Raw genomic sequence first — 21,179 nt, 5'->3', positions numbered from 1 at the left:
TAGTGGTAACATCTGGAACCAACTTGGTAAAATAGGAGAGCAAGTTTCATCCTGATGAATGTCACGGACCCACTTGGACCAAAGGCAGAAACATGTTGATGACAAGGGTGGTGATGGTGTAATAGTTCCCTAATCCCCACATTCTAGTTTTTAACCCCAAGTAGTACCCTGATATTAAATGTACTTTGGGGTGATACATAGGTTTTTAAATCACTTATTCATGGGCCCCCACTTAGAGTATTAGAAATGCCTCCCTGTCTCCAGGTGTAGGCCTGCTCTCTATCAAACGTGGTTTTTAGAGAGCGAGGACTGCCAATGATGAAGCATCACACCTGGTGATGTGTGAGGACAGTCCTTAACATTTTCTGATATGTCCAGCACTTTACTGACTTAGTGATTTACAGGGATATGGTTACATTACGTCAATGATCAATGTTTTAGGGTAGCTTCTATTGTGTGTGCATTTGATAGGTTTGGAGGCCAGCTCACCCTGAAAACCCTGTAGCCTCTAGTTTCCTCCCGTGGATAATTCCAATGGTTTGTGTGTTTATATATGCTAAATATTTATGCCAGAATGTTGATTGGTGGTTTTTACCTAGATTTGGAGAGGAAACTAATTCCATACGTGGGAGTGCCTCTATTGTGGGCAGGGGATTGTAACTGTGCGCTTGTAGGTGCTCTGGATAGACACCCACAAGGTTGTGTTTTATGCCCCACATGATGGATGCTCTGCACGTGATAATGGACCGTTTGCACTATATTGCCTTGTGGTGTGCAACACATCCTGGGGTGAAGGAGTACACCTGCTACGCCCACGCTTGTGCAGCGTATAGTCGACTCAATAGGTTCTAGGTTTCCGGTGAGGTGGCAACCACCACGATTCTTGCATGTGTCCTAGGATGCTTCCTATCCGGCCACGCCCCATAGGTGTTGGAGTGGGGATTGGGTGGGGTCAAACCACGGGTCACCCTGTGGTGTCTTAGGCCAGAAGCACTTGGGGACACCCTATTCTGGGAGCTAGCAGGGGGATGGAATGGAACACGTTAAAAGTTGTGATGCGTGGGGAGTGCCTGTCTAGAGTTGGAGGCTCTAGGTGGCGCCTGGAGAGCCAGCTTACTGAGGAGGTTCCAGCTGGCCTTCAAGGTCCAGGAACTACGATGGAGACACACCCTGAAGCCTTATTACACATGCAATGCTGAGTGGGGAACATTTGGGACAGACTGGATTGCGTGACTAGATGTGACTGTTGACACCTGTTGCACTGGGAGGGGGACAAATCCCGGAGATGCCCATCCCCACTCATATTGATGCTCCGAATCCCCAACGGGGTAGAGGCTACCACCCATGCCGGTATTGATTTCCTGCTGTGAGATCATTTGGCAACAGTTTATAGTGGATGTTAGCGTATTGCCCCGGCAGAAATTGAGAAGTTTTTGAATGACTTGCTGCTTCCACACCTTACAGAGGCACAGAGTGACGATTTGGGGGGGCACTCAGGGTGGAAGACCTGCAGGAGGCTGTTAAGAGTTTGGCCCATTGCAGAGCCCTGGGCCTGGTTGGGCTTCTGGTAGAAGACTTCCCTGTTGCCAGACTTACTGGAGACTCCTCAGGAATCCAGATGTGCGAGTGTTCTACCATCGTCCATATGGGAATCCAAGATCGTCATGCTCCCAAAGCCAGGCAGGGAATCACTCGACCCTAGTTCATATCATCCCCTATCCATGCTAGGAGTGGACACAAAGATATTGGCTAAGACTCTGGTGATGTGTCTGGGCCGTGTGGTCACTCATCTGGTCCACGAAGACCAATGCAGCTTTTTGCCAGGCATAGGGACACACATGAATTTACGGCGGCTCTCTCACCTAATTCACTTGGTGGCAAGTATCGATATGTCAGTGGCGGTGGTCACCCTTGATATCCAAAAGCTGTTCGATACTCTGAGCTGGGATTGGGGAGGATGGGCCTGGGCCAGGAGTTCATCTCATGAATCCACCTGCTTTACAGCCAAGCGGAGGCACATATTCACAGTGGAAATATAGTCTTCGAGGTTACCCCTATAGAGAGAGGCACAGGGCAGGGGTGTCTGCTGTCCCCACTTCTTTTTGCCCTGGCAATGGAGCCCCTGGTGATATGGCTGAGATGGGATATGGCGCAGTGGAATATCGTGGTGGGGAATGCACAGATATTGTCTTCTTATATGGAAATGACGCATTACTATATGTTAGCTACCCAGAGAGAGAGGTGCACATGCTCTTGGAGGTGATGTCCTTCTTTGGGATGGTCTCTGGCTTGCGCTTCAACCACCAGAAGTCGGTTTTCTTCTGGTTGGCAGGGCAGGTTGGGGTGGCCGCTGCTACTCTCCTTGCGACGGAACTCCCTTGAAAGTGTGACCTCTTCCGTTATCTGGTATAAAGGTCACCCATACGGCTGAAGCTAACTATGCCTGAAATATGGCAGCAGTCATTACAGGTCTGGGTGCCTCCATCCTATTCTGGAACTGCCTTCCCCTTTAGATTATGGGAAGGGTGGTCCTAAGCAAAATGGTTCTTTTCTTGCGCTGCCTCTTGCACAGAACTCCCTTTGTTGTATCCTGTGAACTACTTTTACTACATTAAACAGCCTTGTGATCTCCCTGGTGTTGGCTGGTGGGCAGAGCAGGGTGAAGCTGGAGGTATTAAAGTTGGATATGAATTCCGGAGGCCTGAGTCTTCTAGGCCTTAGACTCTATTATTTAGCAGGTTTACTGCAGTATGCAGCATAGTGGTGTGCTGAAGGTCTCAATACTGAAAAGGCCTTGCTAGAATGTGGTGAGGGGACAGACCTGCCGGGGTGTCTGATGATGGGTTCACCGGTCCCTGCTGACTTCCCATTCATTGACCATCAGGTTGTGAGGATTTTAGAGCGGGCGGTCACTCTGGTGCTCTGCAAGGCCCCATACACTCGGCTGCTGCCCCTTCGATGGTTACAAAGCTTCCGTCAGATACAGAACATGATGGACCTTATACAATGGTATGCTGGGATGCTGGGGGATGTTTGACGGCTGGAGACCTGTATCTTAATGGTGCCTTCTTCTCACTTGAAGATGCGAGGGATTGTTATCAATTGCCTACTGGCCAATTTCTGCAATATATTAAAATGTTACACAGGGCCCCCAAGTATAGGTTGCGTTTCCAGATGAACCAGAAGAATTGCAGACACTGTGAATACTTCTTGACTCAGACCCTTGAAGCATGACTGAAGGGTTGACGTGACGGAGGCCTGCTTTAAGCTTATGTATTTCTAATATTTGCATCACTTCTATCTGACACCTTAGTGAATATATCGATTTAATTCAAGGCACTTTCCGGTGTACCCCCCAGTGTGAAATACAGGGCAGGGGTATTGTAGTGCTGCAGGAAGTCATTTCCCCCCCTCCCCCTATGTACCAGACGTACTTTGTGTATGCTTGAGTTGAGTGCAGGGCCCATGTATCTTTGGACTACTGCTCGTCAGATTTTGTGACTCCTTCATCTTACTCCATAGTGCCATATGTGCTAAACATCTGCATTTATCTTAGACCACTTGATTGTCCAGCAAAACTTTCAGGGAGAGGGCTGACAAATTCCCACATCTCAATTTGCCCTTGTGACACCATTGCAGAAGTGCGACCATAACGCTTCAGCCCTGAACAGCTTTGACTTGAGGTAGGAGGAGGGGTTGGAATAGCAGATCTATTTGAAAGAAGGTTTTGCCCCACAGCATGGGAGACAATCTACAGTGCACCTGCAAAGTACCAGTGACCATAGTAGCAAGGAGGCTGCCACGCCTCATTTCAGTGCACCTTACAGATGTATCTTATTGGTGACTGTGTCCTGCAGTCAAACAGGGCCTACTTGGGCTTTCTTTTGGTTTGAGATTCTTCCATTTCTTTTTTTGGGACCTTAGTGCTTGTGGTAAGAACTTAACTTGTTAACTTGGTCTGATAATCTTTAAGGGCAAAGTAACTGGCAGTATCATGCCCAGAAACAATATGATTATGGGAAAGTGGTAATTACCACAAGACCCTACTGGGAAATGCTTGAAGAGCTTTAAAACCACCAATCTTATAACCAACTACTCAACTGATGCTGTGGGCTAGACAAGTAATTAAATCATTAATGCAGAAAAAAGACTGGCTGCAACCAAACACACTGCTAATGAGGCTCGCTTTAGTGCAATAGGAGAGATAATTCCATTTATCACTGAGTCTTTAAATTTCTCTGATGTAGCCCAAACAGATGCAAATTCAATTCACACAGAACAGGCACCCTGTGTCTTGAATATGCCACTAGATTGATAGAACTTTCCCTGAATCACGAATTGAAATCTCCACCAGCAAAAAAAAGCCGACAGCCAGTAGGAACTATGATTTCCATATCAAAGAAGGCAACTAAGGCTTAAAGTGCCTGTACTAGTGGAAAAGGGATCAATCCAAAGAGTCCTGATAAGGAGCAGGAAGTGTCTATCTCAAAGAATTTGAAAGTGATGTTAATAAGAGTACACAAAAAACTAGATAACATAGAACTGAATCTCCTATCGGAAATAGGAGAAGTAAAGAAAAGAGTTATAACACTTGAGAATGTTGATAAAAATCTACTTGGCACTACTCAGAATGGAGTCAATTTGCACACGGAACCCAAAGCATTTTATGGAATGCCGCTGTGGTAGGAGAGCACTTAGCTCCAAAAGGTCCAGCTTATGTGCTACCACCAACAATGACTCATAGAATACTCCCAACAAGTGACATCCATTTAGGGACATCCTAATATTTCACCAACATACTGGTAGATGGCCACTGAATGACAACAGGGTAAAGGTAACATCCTGTGTGTCTTGGACACTCTACCTCTGTTACCTGATGCTACCCCCTGTGTAATAATTTTGAAGGACGTCCCTACATTAGCCTCACATTCTACAAAGAACTGGAATGACTTAAAAAATAAAGTAATTCGTTAGATGTGGGCCCATATATGTAACACTCTTTGTTTGTATCATGAAATAATAATGGTGAGAAGGGTTAACTGGGTTGGATACTCTCGAAAAAGAGGGGTCGGTGATTGTATTGTAATAACTTCTGGCATCAAGCTGTGGTAAAGTCCCTTCTCTCAAACGTTCATCGAAGGCGACACTCCCTGAATAGTCTTGACTGAAAGAATACTGCTGTAGCACTGGGTTTCTTTTATATACCCCCAGTAAATGATCAAAAACAGCAGTGATTTTGTGGTTTTCTGAACTGTTTCCATGAAAAACAGGGGTGGTTGGGGATAATCGTACACCCTGTGGCGGGCACCTCATCCTGCCTGCCACACTGTGCATGGTTGATAAGAGGGGACTGGTGGTTACCCCCACAGGCCCGATTCAGAGGGCCCCGGGTGAAGGAGGGCCTGTTACTGGCCCCCAAAGACCGATTCCGGCAGCCTTTTTGTTCCGGGCAAACCGAATCGGAAAGGCTGTCTGAATCGTCCATCGTACTTGCTCGCTTGGAAACCAAGTCCATGGAGCTGTGTGAATCGGCTCCAAAAAGGCTCTATCCCTCCAGATGCCTTTTGTAGCCGATTCGGTCAGGGATAAGGGCTTCCAGGCATCTTACTTGGTCGTTTGGAATTTGGGAACTAGTCGGACAGAAACAAGGGCTCCAGATTGGTTTAGGCAAATCCGATTCAGAGCCCTTCCGGCCAAGATCGGAATCGACCCCCTTAGTATTTTCACAACATTTTTCGGTAACATATTTCACCTATGTTATCAATTTAGTCTTTGCTAGTTGGACCCTAGATGTTCAGTTGATAATGTTGCTGCTCGCCTACCAAGCTGTTGTTAGCTTCTGCCTAATTTAATATATCTGCATGGAAGAGGTCTTCACTACTGCTTTGTGCAGAAGTGCTGTTTCTGAATCCACGCATGCTATTCTTTGTATGACGTCTATTGCCAATTTTGTATTTTTGGACTATACTGCACTGCATTGTTTCACTGTAAAGCGATTTTAAGCTGCCTCTTGGCTCTAGGATCACTTGAATGTCTCCCATCATTGTCAGCCCTTCCTCTCATTAGTCTTAGGATTTTATCTGGGTGTTGGGAGCAATATTTGTTTTACCTGTCACTCTTAAAAAAAAGGTGAATTTGTTAAAAACATCGTCCAGTTTACAAAATAAATCTTTCGATAGGGAGATCGGAATCATAGAAACTGTATAATTAATCATGGGTGTGATCATCATTTTTAGCGTTTCAATTCTCCCCCTCCAAGTCAGAAATTTTGGTGACCAGCTTTCCAAGATTTTCATTACCTTTTGTGATGAGATAGATTCATTATGTTTAAGTGATTAATTCATATCATCATTAAATTCAATAATGAGGTACTTTATAATTTTGGTACTTTATACATGTGTTTTACCAATACAGGTCATACGTGACCAAGACTTTTTTTACCCACCCCCTAACTTATTTAAGCCCATCTCTTCAGATTTATCTTTTTTTAATGATTGCATATTGTCTGTTCTTAGTGGAGGTTGCCAATCATGTACTATCTCCTGTTTCTTAAGTATTGCCTCCATGGTAGAGAGTAATTCAAATGTAGGTTTAAAGGGAGAATCAGGGATCAGAGGACTTGTCTTCGATCTTTTCATGGCAATATTTTGTTCCTTCTGGTTTCTTCCAGTCAAGTTGCTGTTAGAACTGTACTGTCAGTAAAGGAACCATACACTGGAACTGAAATAGTCTCAAGTTTATGTGATTGGGTGTGCTATTTCTGAGGTAATGGATGCTGTGCTGCAAATAATTAAGAACTGTACATGCAGTAGGTTGGGGGATGTAGTATCACAGCACAGAGCGAGTGCTATAATGACTGCATGCAAAGATTGTAAGACTGTGTGTTATTAAAGTTACATTTGAAAGGTTTTGGTATGAAGATATAGCCCAAAGGAGATTATTGTAGCCCAAACAAGGCATGGATTTGCAGATTGGGCTCTATTAACAGAGTTTCCTTTAAATTTCCATATTAGCATAGAAGGATCAATAGCTGAGTTTAATAGTTGTAACATAGATCCATGATCCACAGGAGTAATTTGCATGAGATACAATAGACACATTTGCAGTTAGTAAGAAGTGAGACCAATGTCTATTTCTGAGTAATTTCAAACTTACCAGAATGATAATTGGCACCTTCAGAGCTGTGCATCGCTGAATCTGCAAGGGTTTTCTAAATTATATTTCAGTGGCAAATTTTTACAAGCATAAATGCCTTTCGAACAAGAAATCAGTCATACATAATTGCATCTTTGAATGCAGGAGGAAAATCAGTGGAGGGAATAACATTTTAAATTAGTAAAATTCAACATTGAAGGAGATTAAATTCACAGTGAATTAAGGATGTTTGTTCAATATTTGTGTTAGAAAAGATCAGGTTTCAGTTGAATTGATTTTGGTACCTTTGAGTTTTCAATGATGGAAGAGGTGTGGTGCAGCGGCCAGGGCGGCTGTCTCCAGAACACGGGGGCTCGCGGTTCATTCCTCGGAGCCGGGACACCTCTCTGGAGGTAGCTGTGCATTATAAAAATGCTGATATTTATTTAATGAACAGATTTTTACTCCTTAATGGGAAAAAGATAATACTTACTTGACAGGGACCACAACGTCACTGAGTTTATCTTAAGTAACAGAAATGTTTATGGAAACCTGCAACTTTCTTGCCCAGAGCCTTTAGAACACATAGGGCCTTAATATGACTTTGGCGGTGCATAAGTGAGCCGCCACGCCAGCGACCCGCTCCCACACCCCCAAAGCCATAATTAGACCGCCTGCTGGATTCCGACTTGAATCCAGGTCGGGCGGTACTTCGGCAGCTTGTCCACGGCAGTGCCAGTTTAAAGGCTTGTAGGAGAGTTGTAACATGCCCCACAATGGGAATGCCATTACAGGTTCTTGCAGGGCATGGACTATCAAGTCCATGCCCTGCAGCAACTGGGATTGCATGCAGACACCTTGTGCCCCCCTGCATCCATTGCCTGGCGCAGAGCCGACAGGGGGCCCTGGCAGTTGCGGTGGTACCAATGCCGTCCAACTGTCCAAGTTGTAATGGGGCAGTCAGACCATGGGTGCAGCAGTTCCCGCACTGCCACCGTGGCTACGGAAGTCCAATGGACCGCCATAGTCATTATAAGGCCCATAGACACTCCAACCTAATCCCTTCTTTCACCTCTTCCCATTCAGAGAAACATAAAATCATAGGCTTACTTGAAGAGGCCCATTTGAGTTATGTCACAAGCATTCATGCTTCATCAGGACTCTTCATGTCTATTAATAGCTACAGTTCAAATGGCAATTCTTTATCTGGCTATCACCAAGATTAACTATTGGTAGTCTAGAATAGTTTTTATTGTTGATCGTTGATTAGAAATGTTTTTTATTCAAGGCCAGGCATGGTGAGAAAGTACTGTTTCTGTAGCCTACGACGTAATCTAACATGGGGCCGGAACACCAACCATTTATCTTGATCCTCTGAATCTTTACTATGTCTTGGGGAAAATTGCACCTCAGCAAACCTTTATCATCCAGCCAGGCCATCACTTTATTCCTCAGGATGCCTCCAGGTTCACATTGTGTAGGTAAGTGTGGAATTGCAGTCACAAACGTGTGCTTCTCCTGAATTATCTGTCTTAGATGGTAGCCCCTTACAGTTGGCATTCAAAGTTTAAGTAGAATGAGATCCCCATTGCACTGAGTAACAAACCCATTTGATCCCTTGGCCTTTTGTTTTTTTAGTTTTCCGGCCTTATTCTGGTCTTCAGGTCTCTTCCCTTCTATGGGAACCATTTTGGTTTCTCAGAATTCTCTACTGCCATGGTTTCTTTTGGCATAGTAGTAGGGATTGTATGTTCAGTAGATTTATTTGGACCGGCTACTTAAGGCATAGTATTCAGTTTAAATTTTTGTTTTGACGCACCAACCAAAGTTTGAGTTTTTGAGAGTCTTGTCTGCGTCTGGTGACTTATTTTATTGGGAGTATTAGTGAAGGTGACTGTCTCTACATTTGATAGATTTGATTTTCTCCATCAAAGAGATTGAATAACTGTTGTTTGAAATGAGCGGCTCATTCTCAACTTGTCCCCAGCCTTGAAGAAAATTCTAGAATAGATCGATTTCACTGCGTCTTTTAGCCCTTTTGTGCTTTGGGGATCTATTTTTCCTGGGCATTTATTCATATAATTAAACAGTCATATGATGGAGCGCCAAGACAAGTAACATCAATACAAGAGATTCTTTAGGGCTCCGTGTTTTCAACATGATCTATGTCACCAGTATGTGTACCCACTGCCTGTAAGGTTCCCTCTTCTATGGGATGTTGTATTGCAAGGGATGGAGGCTCCTCAAGGATTATCTTTCGAACCTCTGTATCATGACTTGTCAAAACAAAATCCCATGCTCTATCTCTCTCTGACAGTTTGTCCCACTGCTCTTCTTTTTCTGCTTCCAGCCTTCTCCTCGGTCTTTCACTTCTCTCTAGAATGTTTTGGATGAGCAAACTAGCTAAAACCTGTACGCTGGCCATTGGCTGTTTTCGGTAAACCGGTTGGAAACATTTGAGAAATATGGGGTAGATAGTGCTGAGCTTGTTACTAGTTGATGAATGTCGATGTTTACTTTGGGCATGTCCTCATGTACGTTGAGGGTAAAAGTCTATCTGAGTACAATTTTTGCTGTCATGTACAATTTTGCCTCTCTGGCTTTTGTTTTGAAACATTTCTGGAATATGTTTCTTGGAGTAAGTAACTGGGCCCTGAGGAAGAAAAGGGCTGCAGGGGATAACACAACGGGTGAAGGTCTGGTGTATGTACTATCTTCCAAACAAACTGCACTGGCACGGTCCCTGCTCCATGCTAATTGTTACATATCTCAAATGGACCACATAAAGAAACAACTTGAAATAAGGCTCGAGAAAATATGGAATTAATTGGAGCAACCTGGACAAGATCAAAATGTAAAGGCCGTTATTTAAACTAAGAAGATTTTTACTTTTGTTTCAGACAGTGTATGTAATGACAGGTCAAATCTTGGAATGGTACTTTGGGATCTATATTGCCTTTCATAGATCTGATAGCGGATTTGCCACTGTTAGACTTGGATTTTTCAGCGGGTTTACCCCCAGACTTATTGCTTTTTGGCCTCCTGTTTTTGACCCTGCTTTGGTTGGTTTTAGGACTCTGGGCACTTTACCACTGCTAAGCAGTGCTAAATTGCATATGCTCTCCAGGTAAATTGTGGATTGGTATTTCGACATTTGTCTTATTTGATTTACCTCTAGGTCCCTAGTAGAGTCCACTATGTGTACCCAGGTCCTGTAAATCAATGCCGCTGATGGGCCTGCTGCACTGGTTGTGCCACCCACACAAGCAGCCCTGTAAATGTAGCTCAGACCTGAACTGCCATGTCGACCTGGCAAGTGCACCCACTTGCCGGACCCTAACCTTCCCTTTTCTTACATGTAAGACACCCCTAAGGTAGGCCCATGGTCACCCCATGGGCACGATGCAGTGTATGTGAAAGGTAGGACATGTGCTGAGGTGTGTGACATGTCCTGTTAGTGAAATACAGTGTATTTCATTTTTCACTATTGAAAGGCTCTCTGTCCCATAAGATAGAATAGGAGTTTATTTATAACATCTTATGAATATAACTTCCTAACAAGATAGAAAGATGGAGTTTAGTACGTCTGAACTCAGAATATAAAAATGCATCTTTTGGTAAACATGATTTTTATATTGTGCATTTGAAAATGCCACTTTTAGAAAGTGGATATTTTCTTGCTTAGCCATCCTGTGTGCCTCTACTGGTTTGTGGATTGACTGTCTGGCTTTGGAGTGGCTGGGGGTGCGCATTCTCCCAGACAGCCACTGTGGGCGGGGGGAGGGTTGATGTATGTCCTGCCTTTCCTGAATGAGTCAGGGCTGGGCTGAATAGACCTGGGCTGCATTCAGAGTAGTGGAAGGAGTTTTCACTAGCACCTGAAGACCCGGTCTGCATTTAGAGTGGAGGGAGGAGATTTTCCTTGCACCTGAATAGGCCCTGTCTCTCTTGTACAATGCTGTCTCCACCTCCTGCCAGGAAGGTGGACCGGAGAGGACAGAACTGGTTTGGACTAAGCACAGGGACTCTCTGCCACCAGAGAACAAAGGAAATGCTGCATAAATATTGGGGCCTAGACCCCAGTATTTCAGATTATTGCTGAACTAAGGAACCTGCCAGGAAGAAGAGCTGGGACATCTGTCAGGAGGAACTGCCACTGTGCTGTGTGCTCTGCTTTGTTGGGCTGCTGCTTGCTACTTCTGTCTTGGGCAGGGAAAGGACTGGAGTGTACTTTCATCATCCTGCTGTTAGAGTTTTCTCCAAGGTCTTGAAGTAGAGCTTGCCTTCTGTTGGAAGTCTCAGGGAGATAAACGACTCAAGAGAACTCGCTGTACTCAAGGAACCTGCGAAGAAGAAGAGCTGGAAGAACTGCTAGGAGAAGTACTGCCCCTATGCTGTGTTGTTGCTTTGCTGGGTTGGCCTGAAGTTGCTGCTTTTGCCTTGTGCAGTAAAAGGACTGAACTAAACTTTCTGAAACTTGTTCTGAGTATCTCCTAGGGCTTGAAGTAGAGCTTGCCTCCTATTCTGAAGTCTCAGGGACTGCAAATACTTCAGCAACCTCTAGGTACCACCTCTGGAACTGTGGCTTCAGTTACAACAGAGAGGGGAAAGCCGCTGACTCAGTCACTGAGTCCATTGCTGGCTCTGTGTCCTGAAGGCACCTCAGAGGGCACCGTCCGCTTCTCATACCGAAACCCTGGTCTCACCAATGACGACGACCGCCGCCACAGAGATGCTGCTCGCACCGCAACCTGTGGGCACCGCACTCCTCATCGCCTTGCTTCACTTCGCCACCCTGGTCTCACCAACGCCGTTGCTGCATGCTGACTGCAGTTTCCATGACCGCATCATGGCTGGGGGCACCGCTTTTAAGTTTCACGACGCACCGCCAAGTTCCACACAGCCTTGAGGGCACGGCACACTGCACCGCTTCACTTCACATCGCAACCACAACGGTTGCCACAACCGGCTCCTACCAACGTGTCAGCCGCAATGAAAAAGGTACTGTTTACGAGTCTGCCGACACGGTAAGATGGAACTGTTGGATTCTGTTGTTTTCAGTATCGCTGGTACCCCGGACGGAGCTACAGATTTGGAAGAACTGTGTTTTGGAGATATTTCTCCAACTTTAATGGATATTGTTAGAAATTGGATCTCTGGTTGGCTAAGGCTTGCGCCAAAGCCAGGCAGAGACCACCACTCTAGTCAGGGCAAGGGAGTTACACGCCAAAGATAACACCTGCTCACCGCCTTGGTAGCTTGGCACGAGCAGTCAGGCTTATCCCGGAGGCCATGTGTAAAGCATTTGCACACGCCCACAGCAAAAACATCCCAGGCATACTACAAAAGGAACTCCACACAAGGTTATATCAAAAATAGCCTTTGTATGCTCATAACACATTAGAATAGTAAACACATAATATACATGGTGCCACCTGGCACTAGGTCATATTTACAAGGGATTATATACACCTGGCAGGGCCCACTGGACCACTGTCGGAACCATCACAAGCGAACTAATTAAAAGTAATACATCTCATAATCGTACAACCAGTAACCACTGGTAATCACTGTACTTAGCATCAGCCTGCAACATAAACTACCTTATGCACAGTGTCACATTTAGGCGCGAATGACATTCTGAGCCAACATCACCAGCATAAACACATTATGCAATCATCTCCCAAGTCTAAACGCATTAGACCCTAACCTCCTAAGTATAACTCACATTAGGAACATAAATCTCACAGTGGAACATAATCTCACTAGCATAAACCAAGATATGCAAAACAACCTCATCATCATAGAACTACATTTAGAGGTATAAAACAGGGCACGTAAATCATACTACATTAATCACATTTCCTAGCACCAAATAAATCACTTTTAGCACATAGTCTCCTAAAAAGACCATAGTAGAGGCATTACTCACATTAGGGCCTAGCGCCCTATTTACCTCACAGTCCCCCTGGCTAACTGGCCATCTCAAAGGGGCTCAAATGCCCTGTGTTCAGAATGTCAGGGCGTGCTGCCAATGCAGCAGAAGTCAAGGGTGCGCACTCTGCGCAGGTCTAAACATTGCAGGTGCCCACTACTTGCTGGGCAGCTGGGAAGATATGGGGCAAAGGAGTGCATCTCAGGCCTAACTTCAAAAAGACATTCCCCCCAAAGCACTGAGACCTAAACAATGCAGCTGCCCACTACTTGCTCACTTTGCCACTGGATTCAAGATAGCCTGGCTAGTGAGGGTTATGAACCCGAAACCAGTCCCAGGATGCTTGTTTCCGGTCCAGGGAAGACATGGCTTGGCAGATCGGGCTGGACTGATTTGCATATGGCCATGTCTGAACTGGGGTGGTGGAGTGAGCTAAAGAATGATGATGGATTAAACCCAGATCAGTTGACTGGGGGTGAGTTTTGGATTTGCTCAAACGCTCCGTCCATCATCCCCTTTGGTATCACTACTTGCTGTGCAGCTGGGAATATTTAAATGAGGCTGGGCACCACTGTGCTTTCTGGACAAATAGTTATGCAAAACGTTTCATCTGCCTGCGCTCTCACAGGGCAGCTGGGAAAGGAGCAAGGGGGCCCTGGCACATCTGGGCCTTCGGGGCCTCACTAGGGCTATTAAAGACACACGGGCTCTCCTAAACGCATCTGCCCCAATGGAGCGCACTGGCGTTTTAAAACCAACGTGCCCCCGATGGAGCCACACATGCTCTGTAACAAAACATAAAGCAACTGCTCCCCCCACTGTCTCCTCTCGTTGGGACACTCGGCTCTCCTAGCTTCGCTGCAGGCGGCGGGAAGAACCTCTGTTCTCTTGCTGCTGGTGCCCGTGGGGGCTTTCCCTCACTCACGGGAGCCCCGCACCTGCAGGCGCCGTCTTCCCTTCGCCACTCCTCTTCACCCGGGCCCCCTCCTGGGACCTGGGACTTCGACATGGAGCCTCCGAGGCTCCGGGCAGCACTCTCTCCCTCTTGCGTCTCCGGCGGGAGGGACTTCCTTTCCTGAGGCGGAAGTCCCACCCCGCTCCAGGCATCGCGCTGCCTGACTTCCTTTCCTGCCTCCGGCGGCGGGTGTGAGACGCGGGGTGGGCTCCCACTTTGCATAAAGATACCGGCTGTGTTGGCACCCGCCGTGACGGTAAATAAGCGGGGTGGGCACCCACTGAGAAATAGAATCAATGCAATGAGGCCATGACGTGGGGTGGGCACCCGCTACGATATTAGCAAAAGCGGGGGAATCCCTACGTCGGGATTCCCTCACGACAAGCTGCAGCTCAGCGCTGGAAGGGCAATAAAGGGGCTCTCCAGAAATAGAAATAAAGCGCTCACAGGCCGTAAAAAGATGCAGCAAAGGTCCTGGAGGTCCTTTTAGGAAAAGTCCATGAGAGGTTTCAGGGGCATAGCTGGGCCCAGGGGCCAGCAAACAGGGCCCTCCAGCAGGGAGGCAGCCCCCATGGCGGTTCCTCCTGGGCCTCAGCAGCAGCAAGCCCCCCTCCATCAGGATCAGGAACAGAACAGGAACATTTTCATGGGGTCACAGCCCCAATATTTATACTACATTTCCATTTGTGTCACAGCACAGAGCCTGGGGATACCAGTCAGAACTGGTTTAGGGGAGCTTTGGAGCACTTTGTTTTGCTCAGCTCCTCTCTCCTTTGTCAGGTGGGGGCTCAGGGATCAGACGCACCACAGGGGGCGGAGTCGGCATTGTGGAGGGAAGGCACAGCCCTATTCAGGTCCCAGGTGCACCTCCTCCCTCCCATCTGCATGCAGATCTCTCTATTCACCAATGGGCAGACTCCCCCTGTCTTCTGGAGCCACCCACACCTCTCAGCTCCTGTCAATCTCAAGCCAGACATGCAATTCACATCAGGCAGGCAGACACACAGTACACAGAAATGTCAACTTCTAAAAGTGGCATTTCTCCACCAGTCACCATAAATCTGCGCACACCATTGCGCAGCATTTATCCTCACGAGTTTGCACATACTAAACTCGACCCTGCACTCCTCTCATACCAGGAATTACCATGGACACAAATATCCCCCATGCATTCCTATAGGAGGGCAGGCCAATCTCACCACACGCACTCAGAGCGCGCACGCACTTTGCACTGGGCCACAGTGCTAAAGTGCCCAGGCCACTACCACCATCTCAGAGCTTAAGGCAAAAGGTTCAGGGGTGAACCTGCCAAAAGGGCCAAGTCCAACAGATATCTTGCAAAGTATATATTTTGAAGTACTGTAGGTTGGACTCTTATCGTTTTGGCCTTGTTTTGGATATATAAAGATATTGAATATTTTTCTAAACTGGTGTGGTTTCTTTAGCAGGGTTTTCACTGTATTACTGTTGGTTGTGTGCAAAAGCTTTACACACTGCCTCCGAGATAAGCCTGACTGATCGTGCCAAGCTACCAAGGGGCTGAGCAGGAGTTATTTTAGGAGTTTAACTCCCTTATCCTGACAAGAAGGAAGGGCCCCTACTTGGACAAAGGTGCAAACCATTGCCAACTGGAGACGCCCCTGTCTAACAGCCACTTTCCCCGAGTACATTGGTTCCTGAACCAGTCTTTCCTTCACTTCTTTTCAAGCATGCCTCTCTGGCCCATGCATAGAACAGACATTATGATAACTAGATTTACTGAATGCTCTTTATTACAGGCAGCTGCAGCTTTACCTGAAGATGCTACTGAATTATCGGCTAAAGATCAGTCTCGAGTCACGGAAGGTGTCTTAGAAAGCTGTATTATTTAAAAAACAAATACAATTCCACACATTGTTAACTCTTTACTAGGGTTTTGCTGAGGCTCAATTGTTCAGGATGATAGGAAATTAATCTTTTGACATGCTCTCTCCATATTGTTTTAGTTCTGGGCAACCACTATTTGATCTCTGTATCTGGTGTAGCCTGTCTATCAAGGCAAGTTACATGTGTTCTTTTACAAGGATATATCTTTTTTGTTTCCCACTGTCCAAGTAAATCACTTTACATCAGCTCCATTATCTGCTGAATAGCAGCACAGTGTACAGACATGGGAAGAAGCAATAAAGACTACATTTGTCCCACCTGCTTCTAAAACATAACATAATTTTCGATTTCATGTTTCCAAGCAGACGTTGTTGCAATACATGTAACCTTGCTTTATAAGGTGCAATGTGATATGCATTTAGTAAATATGCAGCATATGGATAGCCTGGTCTGGAAAGAAGGAGGTGAAGTTGAATTCCTGTTATCTATAAACCTTACAGAAGTTATGAGATATGAAATATATTATAACACATCTTGGATTGCATCAAATTCTCACATTTTGAGTAACCTGCTTTCTAACTCCACTTTAAAAAGAATCCCACACAATGTCCTGAGTGGCAGGGAGAAACTTTCTCTGGCTTGCAACGTGAGTACAGATGGATTAAAAAAAATCAGTAACCTTTTACCCCATTTGATTGGACATTCAGAAGACTCTGTACAACCATGCCCTGCAGGAGGCCTGGACCAGGTGTTAGCTTAGGGAAGGAGTTTCAGGGATCTGAAATGGTGGGACTGGGGGGGGGGAGGAAGACCTCTGCACAGATAAGACAGAGAATAGCCATTTTGGATCTCTGATACATGAATCTCTGGGAAAATTCACCAACATTTACCATAGGCACGTTCTGTTGGGAATATCTGACTGCTTCAGCCAGTCTATAATTAAGTTGCTAGAAATTTCTCAGAGAAGCCAGTTTATGTTTGAGGGTCAGATTGTTTGGATTTGTGGGAGTTCAGGTACAGCTCCCATTGGTACTGTTGTCTCCAATGAGCCCGAATCATTACTCTAGACCAATCTTTGTGCCATCGCATTTTTGCTCAAAAGCAAAATTAATTTCCCAGTGCAAATTAACTTAATTATCAAAGACTTATAGAGTGCATCTTAGATAACATGCACTAATGCCCAAGCCAGAGAAAAAATATATGCGATCCATAGACCACGTTCAGGTCTATACAACTTAAACCCTAGCCAGGAATGCCATTGTACATGACAAATGGGTTCCATTAGACCCTCTGGGAAACTGTAGTCATAGATGTTCCTCCAATCCCTAGTATATCACAGGAGTCTCTGGTTTCCTCACCTTACCAATGTCCAAGGCCAGTATATATAAGCTGGTCTGCTGAGATTGTTCCTGACTTCTTTAGCTTCCCTGAAAAACCATATGTAACAGAAATCCATAGTCATCAGAATACAGTGTATTAATGAGATACATTCTGATGTAATTGCAACATGACATTCTTTGTTTTCATTACATTAGAGTTGCAACAACAGATGGATTTGTACTGAAATTAGCACATTCATGTCAGCATTATACCATAAGCTCTGAAGTACATTCTAAATAACAGTTTTCTACTCTTACAGATACACCCCTACCAACCATTGAATCCACACCAAACCAGCCACTCTTGAATGAAATTGTCAATGACACCAAGACTCCATTGAAGGTGAGAATGTTCCTTCTTCTGTGAATGTAATACTTCTCACTGATGCTCAGAAAAACATGTTGCTGCGATATGTGTCCCCTTTCACAGGAATTATATTGTATATATACTACCGTAACTGTTATTGACAATGCACCAGTTCACAGATGTGTATATATATGTGGTCATAAATGTAAGACCATTCATATTAGCTAATTCTGATTGGTTCCATGTGGCTAAATGACCTGCTTTGAAATCAAACTAGCAAGCTGCTTCTGTTCAAACCCTATCCCTCTTCTACACCAACACCTCTGCAGGCTTGTAAACCCCCCCCTCATGCAGCCCGCAAGCAAGAAAAGACTGTTGACACATTGCTCCACCAGCCTTTCTTTATATATGTGAGGTACAGTCAGTGAAGCCTGGACCCTGGACCCTTGACCAGGGCCGGACTGGCCGTAGCGGGCACTGGGCAATTCCCCGGTGCGCCGCACGGGAGGGGGACGGTTTTGGTCCCCTGGGGGCCGGTTTTGTTACAGGGCCGTTTTTGCAGCATAGCTGCAAAATCGGCCGAAAACCGGCGATTGCAAAGAGCTCGGCGGCACCCCCAAGCACTTTGCCAGGGCCAAGCACTTTGCCAGGGCCGGTTTTGGTTCCCAGTCCGGCCCTGCCCTTGACCTTCCTGGTAGGTTGCTCCCCCCCGCTGCGGCTCCGCCTGCACCCCCGCTGAAGTGTCCTGATCGCCGCTGAAGTCGAGGTCCTCCACCACCTGCAGGCTTCCACCTGCGCCTCATCCCTGGTGGCCAGAGGTGGCCTTGGTTTGTATCCGCTCTACTGTGCCTGCTCTGCCTGTCCGCTCCTCCTCTGTGGCCCCCTGCCCCCCGCTCTGTTCTGTGCCCCATTGCTTGTTTCTGTGCCCCGTTCTTCTCCGCTGTTGCCCCCTTTGATTCTGAGCCCCGTTTTCCTCTGCTGTTGCCCCATTTGATTCTGTACCCCGTTTTCCTCTGCTGCTGCCCCCTTTGATTCTGTGCCCCATTTTCCTCTGCTGCTGCCCCCGTTGATTCTGTGCCCCATTTTCCTCTGCTGCTGCCCCCTTTGATTCAGTGCCCCGTTTCCTCTGCTGTTCCCCCTTTTGATTCTGTGCCCCGTTGCTGACTTCCATGCCCTCCTGATCCCTGCCCCTGCCCGTCTCCTTCCCGAGATCGCTCCGCTCTGCTTCCCTGCCCCCGCCGCTGCTTCCCCTGTGGCCCCGCCCCCTCCGTGTCCATTCGCTGCCCCTGCTAACACACCTCCCGCCTCCCAGCTGCTCCTCCCTCCCCTCTTCCCCATATATGGCGGCCGCTGCACGGTGAGGAGAGCGACCCTTGACCTTCCTGGTAGGTCGCTCCCCCCCGCTGCAGCTCCGCCTGCACCCCCGCTGAAGTGTCCTGATTGCCGCCGAAGTCGAGGCACTCCACCACCCGTGGCTCATCCCTAGTGGCCAGTGGTGGCCTTGGTTTGTATCCGCTCTACTGTGCCTTCTCTGCCTGACTGCTCCTCCTCTGTGCCCCCCTCCCCCCGCTCGCCGCTCTGTTCTGTGCCCCATTGCTTGTTTCTGTGCCCCGTTTTTCTCTGCTGTTGCCCCCTCTGATTCTGTGCCCCATTTCCCTCTGCTGTTGCCCCCTTTGATACTGTGCCCCGTTTTCCTCTGCTGCTGCCCCCGTTGATTCTGTGCCCCGTTTTCCTCTGCTGCTGCCCCCTTTGATTCTGTGCCCCGTTTCCTCTGCTGTTGCCCCCTTTGATTCTGTGCCCTGTTGCTGACTTCAATGCCCTCCTGATCCCTGCCCCTGCCCGTCTCCTTCCCGAGATCGCTCCGCTCCACTTACCTGTCCCCGCCGCTGCTTCGCCTGCGCCCCCGCCCCCTCCGCGCCCATTCGCTGCCCCTGCTAACACACATCTCGCCTCCCAGCTGCTCCTCCCTCCCCTCCTCCCCATATATGGTGGCCGCTGTGCAGCCGAAGGCGCGCCTAAGGCAAGCCCGTCTGCGCCCGTCCGCGCCTGGACCGCGCCCAGCGCCAGAACCCCTGCCCCCGCAGCAGCCACGAAGACCGCCACCGCTACGACGCCAACACCCTCGTCGCTCTCAACCCAGGAAGAACCCACACCTGCTGCAAGGCCGCCCCGAAGCGCACCCACGGTCCCTTCACCTACCTGAACTGCACCTTCACCTGCCTCGAAAGCACCGAGACACCTGCCACGACGGACCCCAACCAGCTTAGATGCATCCTGATCAACACCCGCTCCGCACACAAACACGCCGTCGAACTCTGGGACCTACTCGACACCGCATCACCGGACGTCGCCTTCCTGACCGAGACCTGGATAAATGAAGCCTCCTCGCCAGACATCGCCATAGTCATCCCCGATAGGTACAAGATCACCCGCTGAGACCGCACCAACAGGGACGGAGGAGGAATCACCATCGTCCACAAAAACACCATCAGGGTTTCAACAAACACCAATGACACCCTCAGCACCGCCGAACACATGCACTGCCAGATCAACACGGACACCAAGACCACCCTAAGAGGCACCCTCGTTTACAGACCGCCAGGACCCCGGCGTCAATTCTGTGACTCCATCGCCGACCTCATCAGCACGCACGCGCTGACCTCCACCGACTACATCCTCCTCGGAGACCTGAACTATCATCTGGAGAACAACAACAACATCCACTCCTCCACCCTGATCGACAACCTCGCCAACCTCGGACTGAAACAGCTTGTCACGACGCCGACCCACATTGCCGGTCACACGCTTGATGCCATCTTATCCTCAAGCCCCCACGTCACCTTCAGCCACGCCTCCGAACTCACCTGGACAGACCACCACTGCATCCATTTCTCCTTCCGAAAACCCCTCACACACCACCGCACCCTACAGACCCCCCACCGCTGCTGGGGAAAAGTCACTGAAGAACAACTACAGACAAGCCTCACACTCAACCCCCCGACCAACCCCACCAACCCCGATGATGGTGCACTCACCCTCGAACGCTGGATGAACGACTGCACCAACACCGTAGCCCCGCTGAAAAAACCCACCAACAGAGACACCAGCAAAAGAGTCAGCTGGTTCACCCTCGACTCAAAGCGCACCTGCCAGAAATTGGAGAACATATGCCACAATGACAAGACGCCGGACAGCCGCGCCGCCCACAAAGACGTCATCCGTTACCACCACCACCTCATCAGGACCGCCAAAAGGACCTCCTTCACAGACCGCCTTGACAACAACGCACACAACAGCAAGGAACTCTTCCCCATCGTGAAGGAACTCTCCAACCCCTGCTCCAGCGCCAACAACATCCCGCCATCGCAAGCCCTTTGCGACTCCCTCACCACCTTTCACCAGAAAATCACCGACATCCATGACAGTTTCAAACCCCGGACAACCCCTGCAGACCTCGCCACACCGGACCCACCGCATCCCAATGCCCTCTACACCTGACAACCTGGGCCAATGTGAGCATCGAGGACACAATCAAGACCATGGGCACAATCCACTCCAGATCCCGGTCCGACCCTCTCCCACACCACATCTTCAACAAAGGCA

At 47.8% G+C, this 21,179-nt stretch overlaps 1 protein-coding gene across 1 annotated transcript in view; it reads left to right on the top strand.

Annotated features, from left to right (window-relative positions):
- The window catches only part of IMPG1 (interphotoreceptor matrix proteoglycan 1), a 1,638,967-nt gene that overhangs the window by 684,058 nt on the left and 933,730 nt on the right, over positions 1-21,179 (top strand). The window contains exon 6 of the mRNA XM_085609628.1: positions 17,530-17,612. Within this exon, the coding sequence (XP_085465754.1) occupies positions 17,530-17,612 (83 nt within the window). The remainder of the gene's footprint in view (positions 1-17,529; positions 17,613-21,179) is intronic.

The sequence above is a fragment of the Triturus cristatus genome, chromosome 6 (genome assembly GCF_964204655.1).
Source record: "Triturus cristatus chromosome 6, aTriCri1.1, whole genome shotgun sequence".
Classification (NCBI taxonomy): Eukaryota; Metazoa; Chordata; class Amphibia; order Caudata; family Salamandridae; genus Triturus; species Triturus cristatus.
This window is presented reverse-complemented; position numbering and strand designations above follow the sequence as displayed.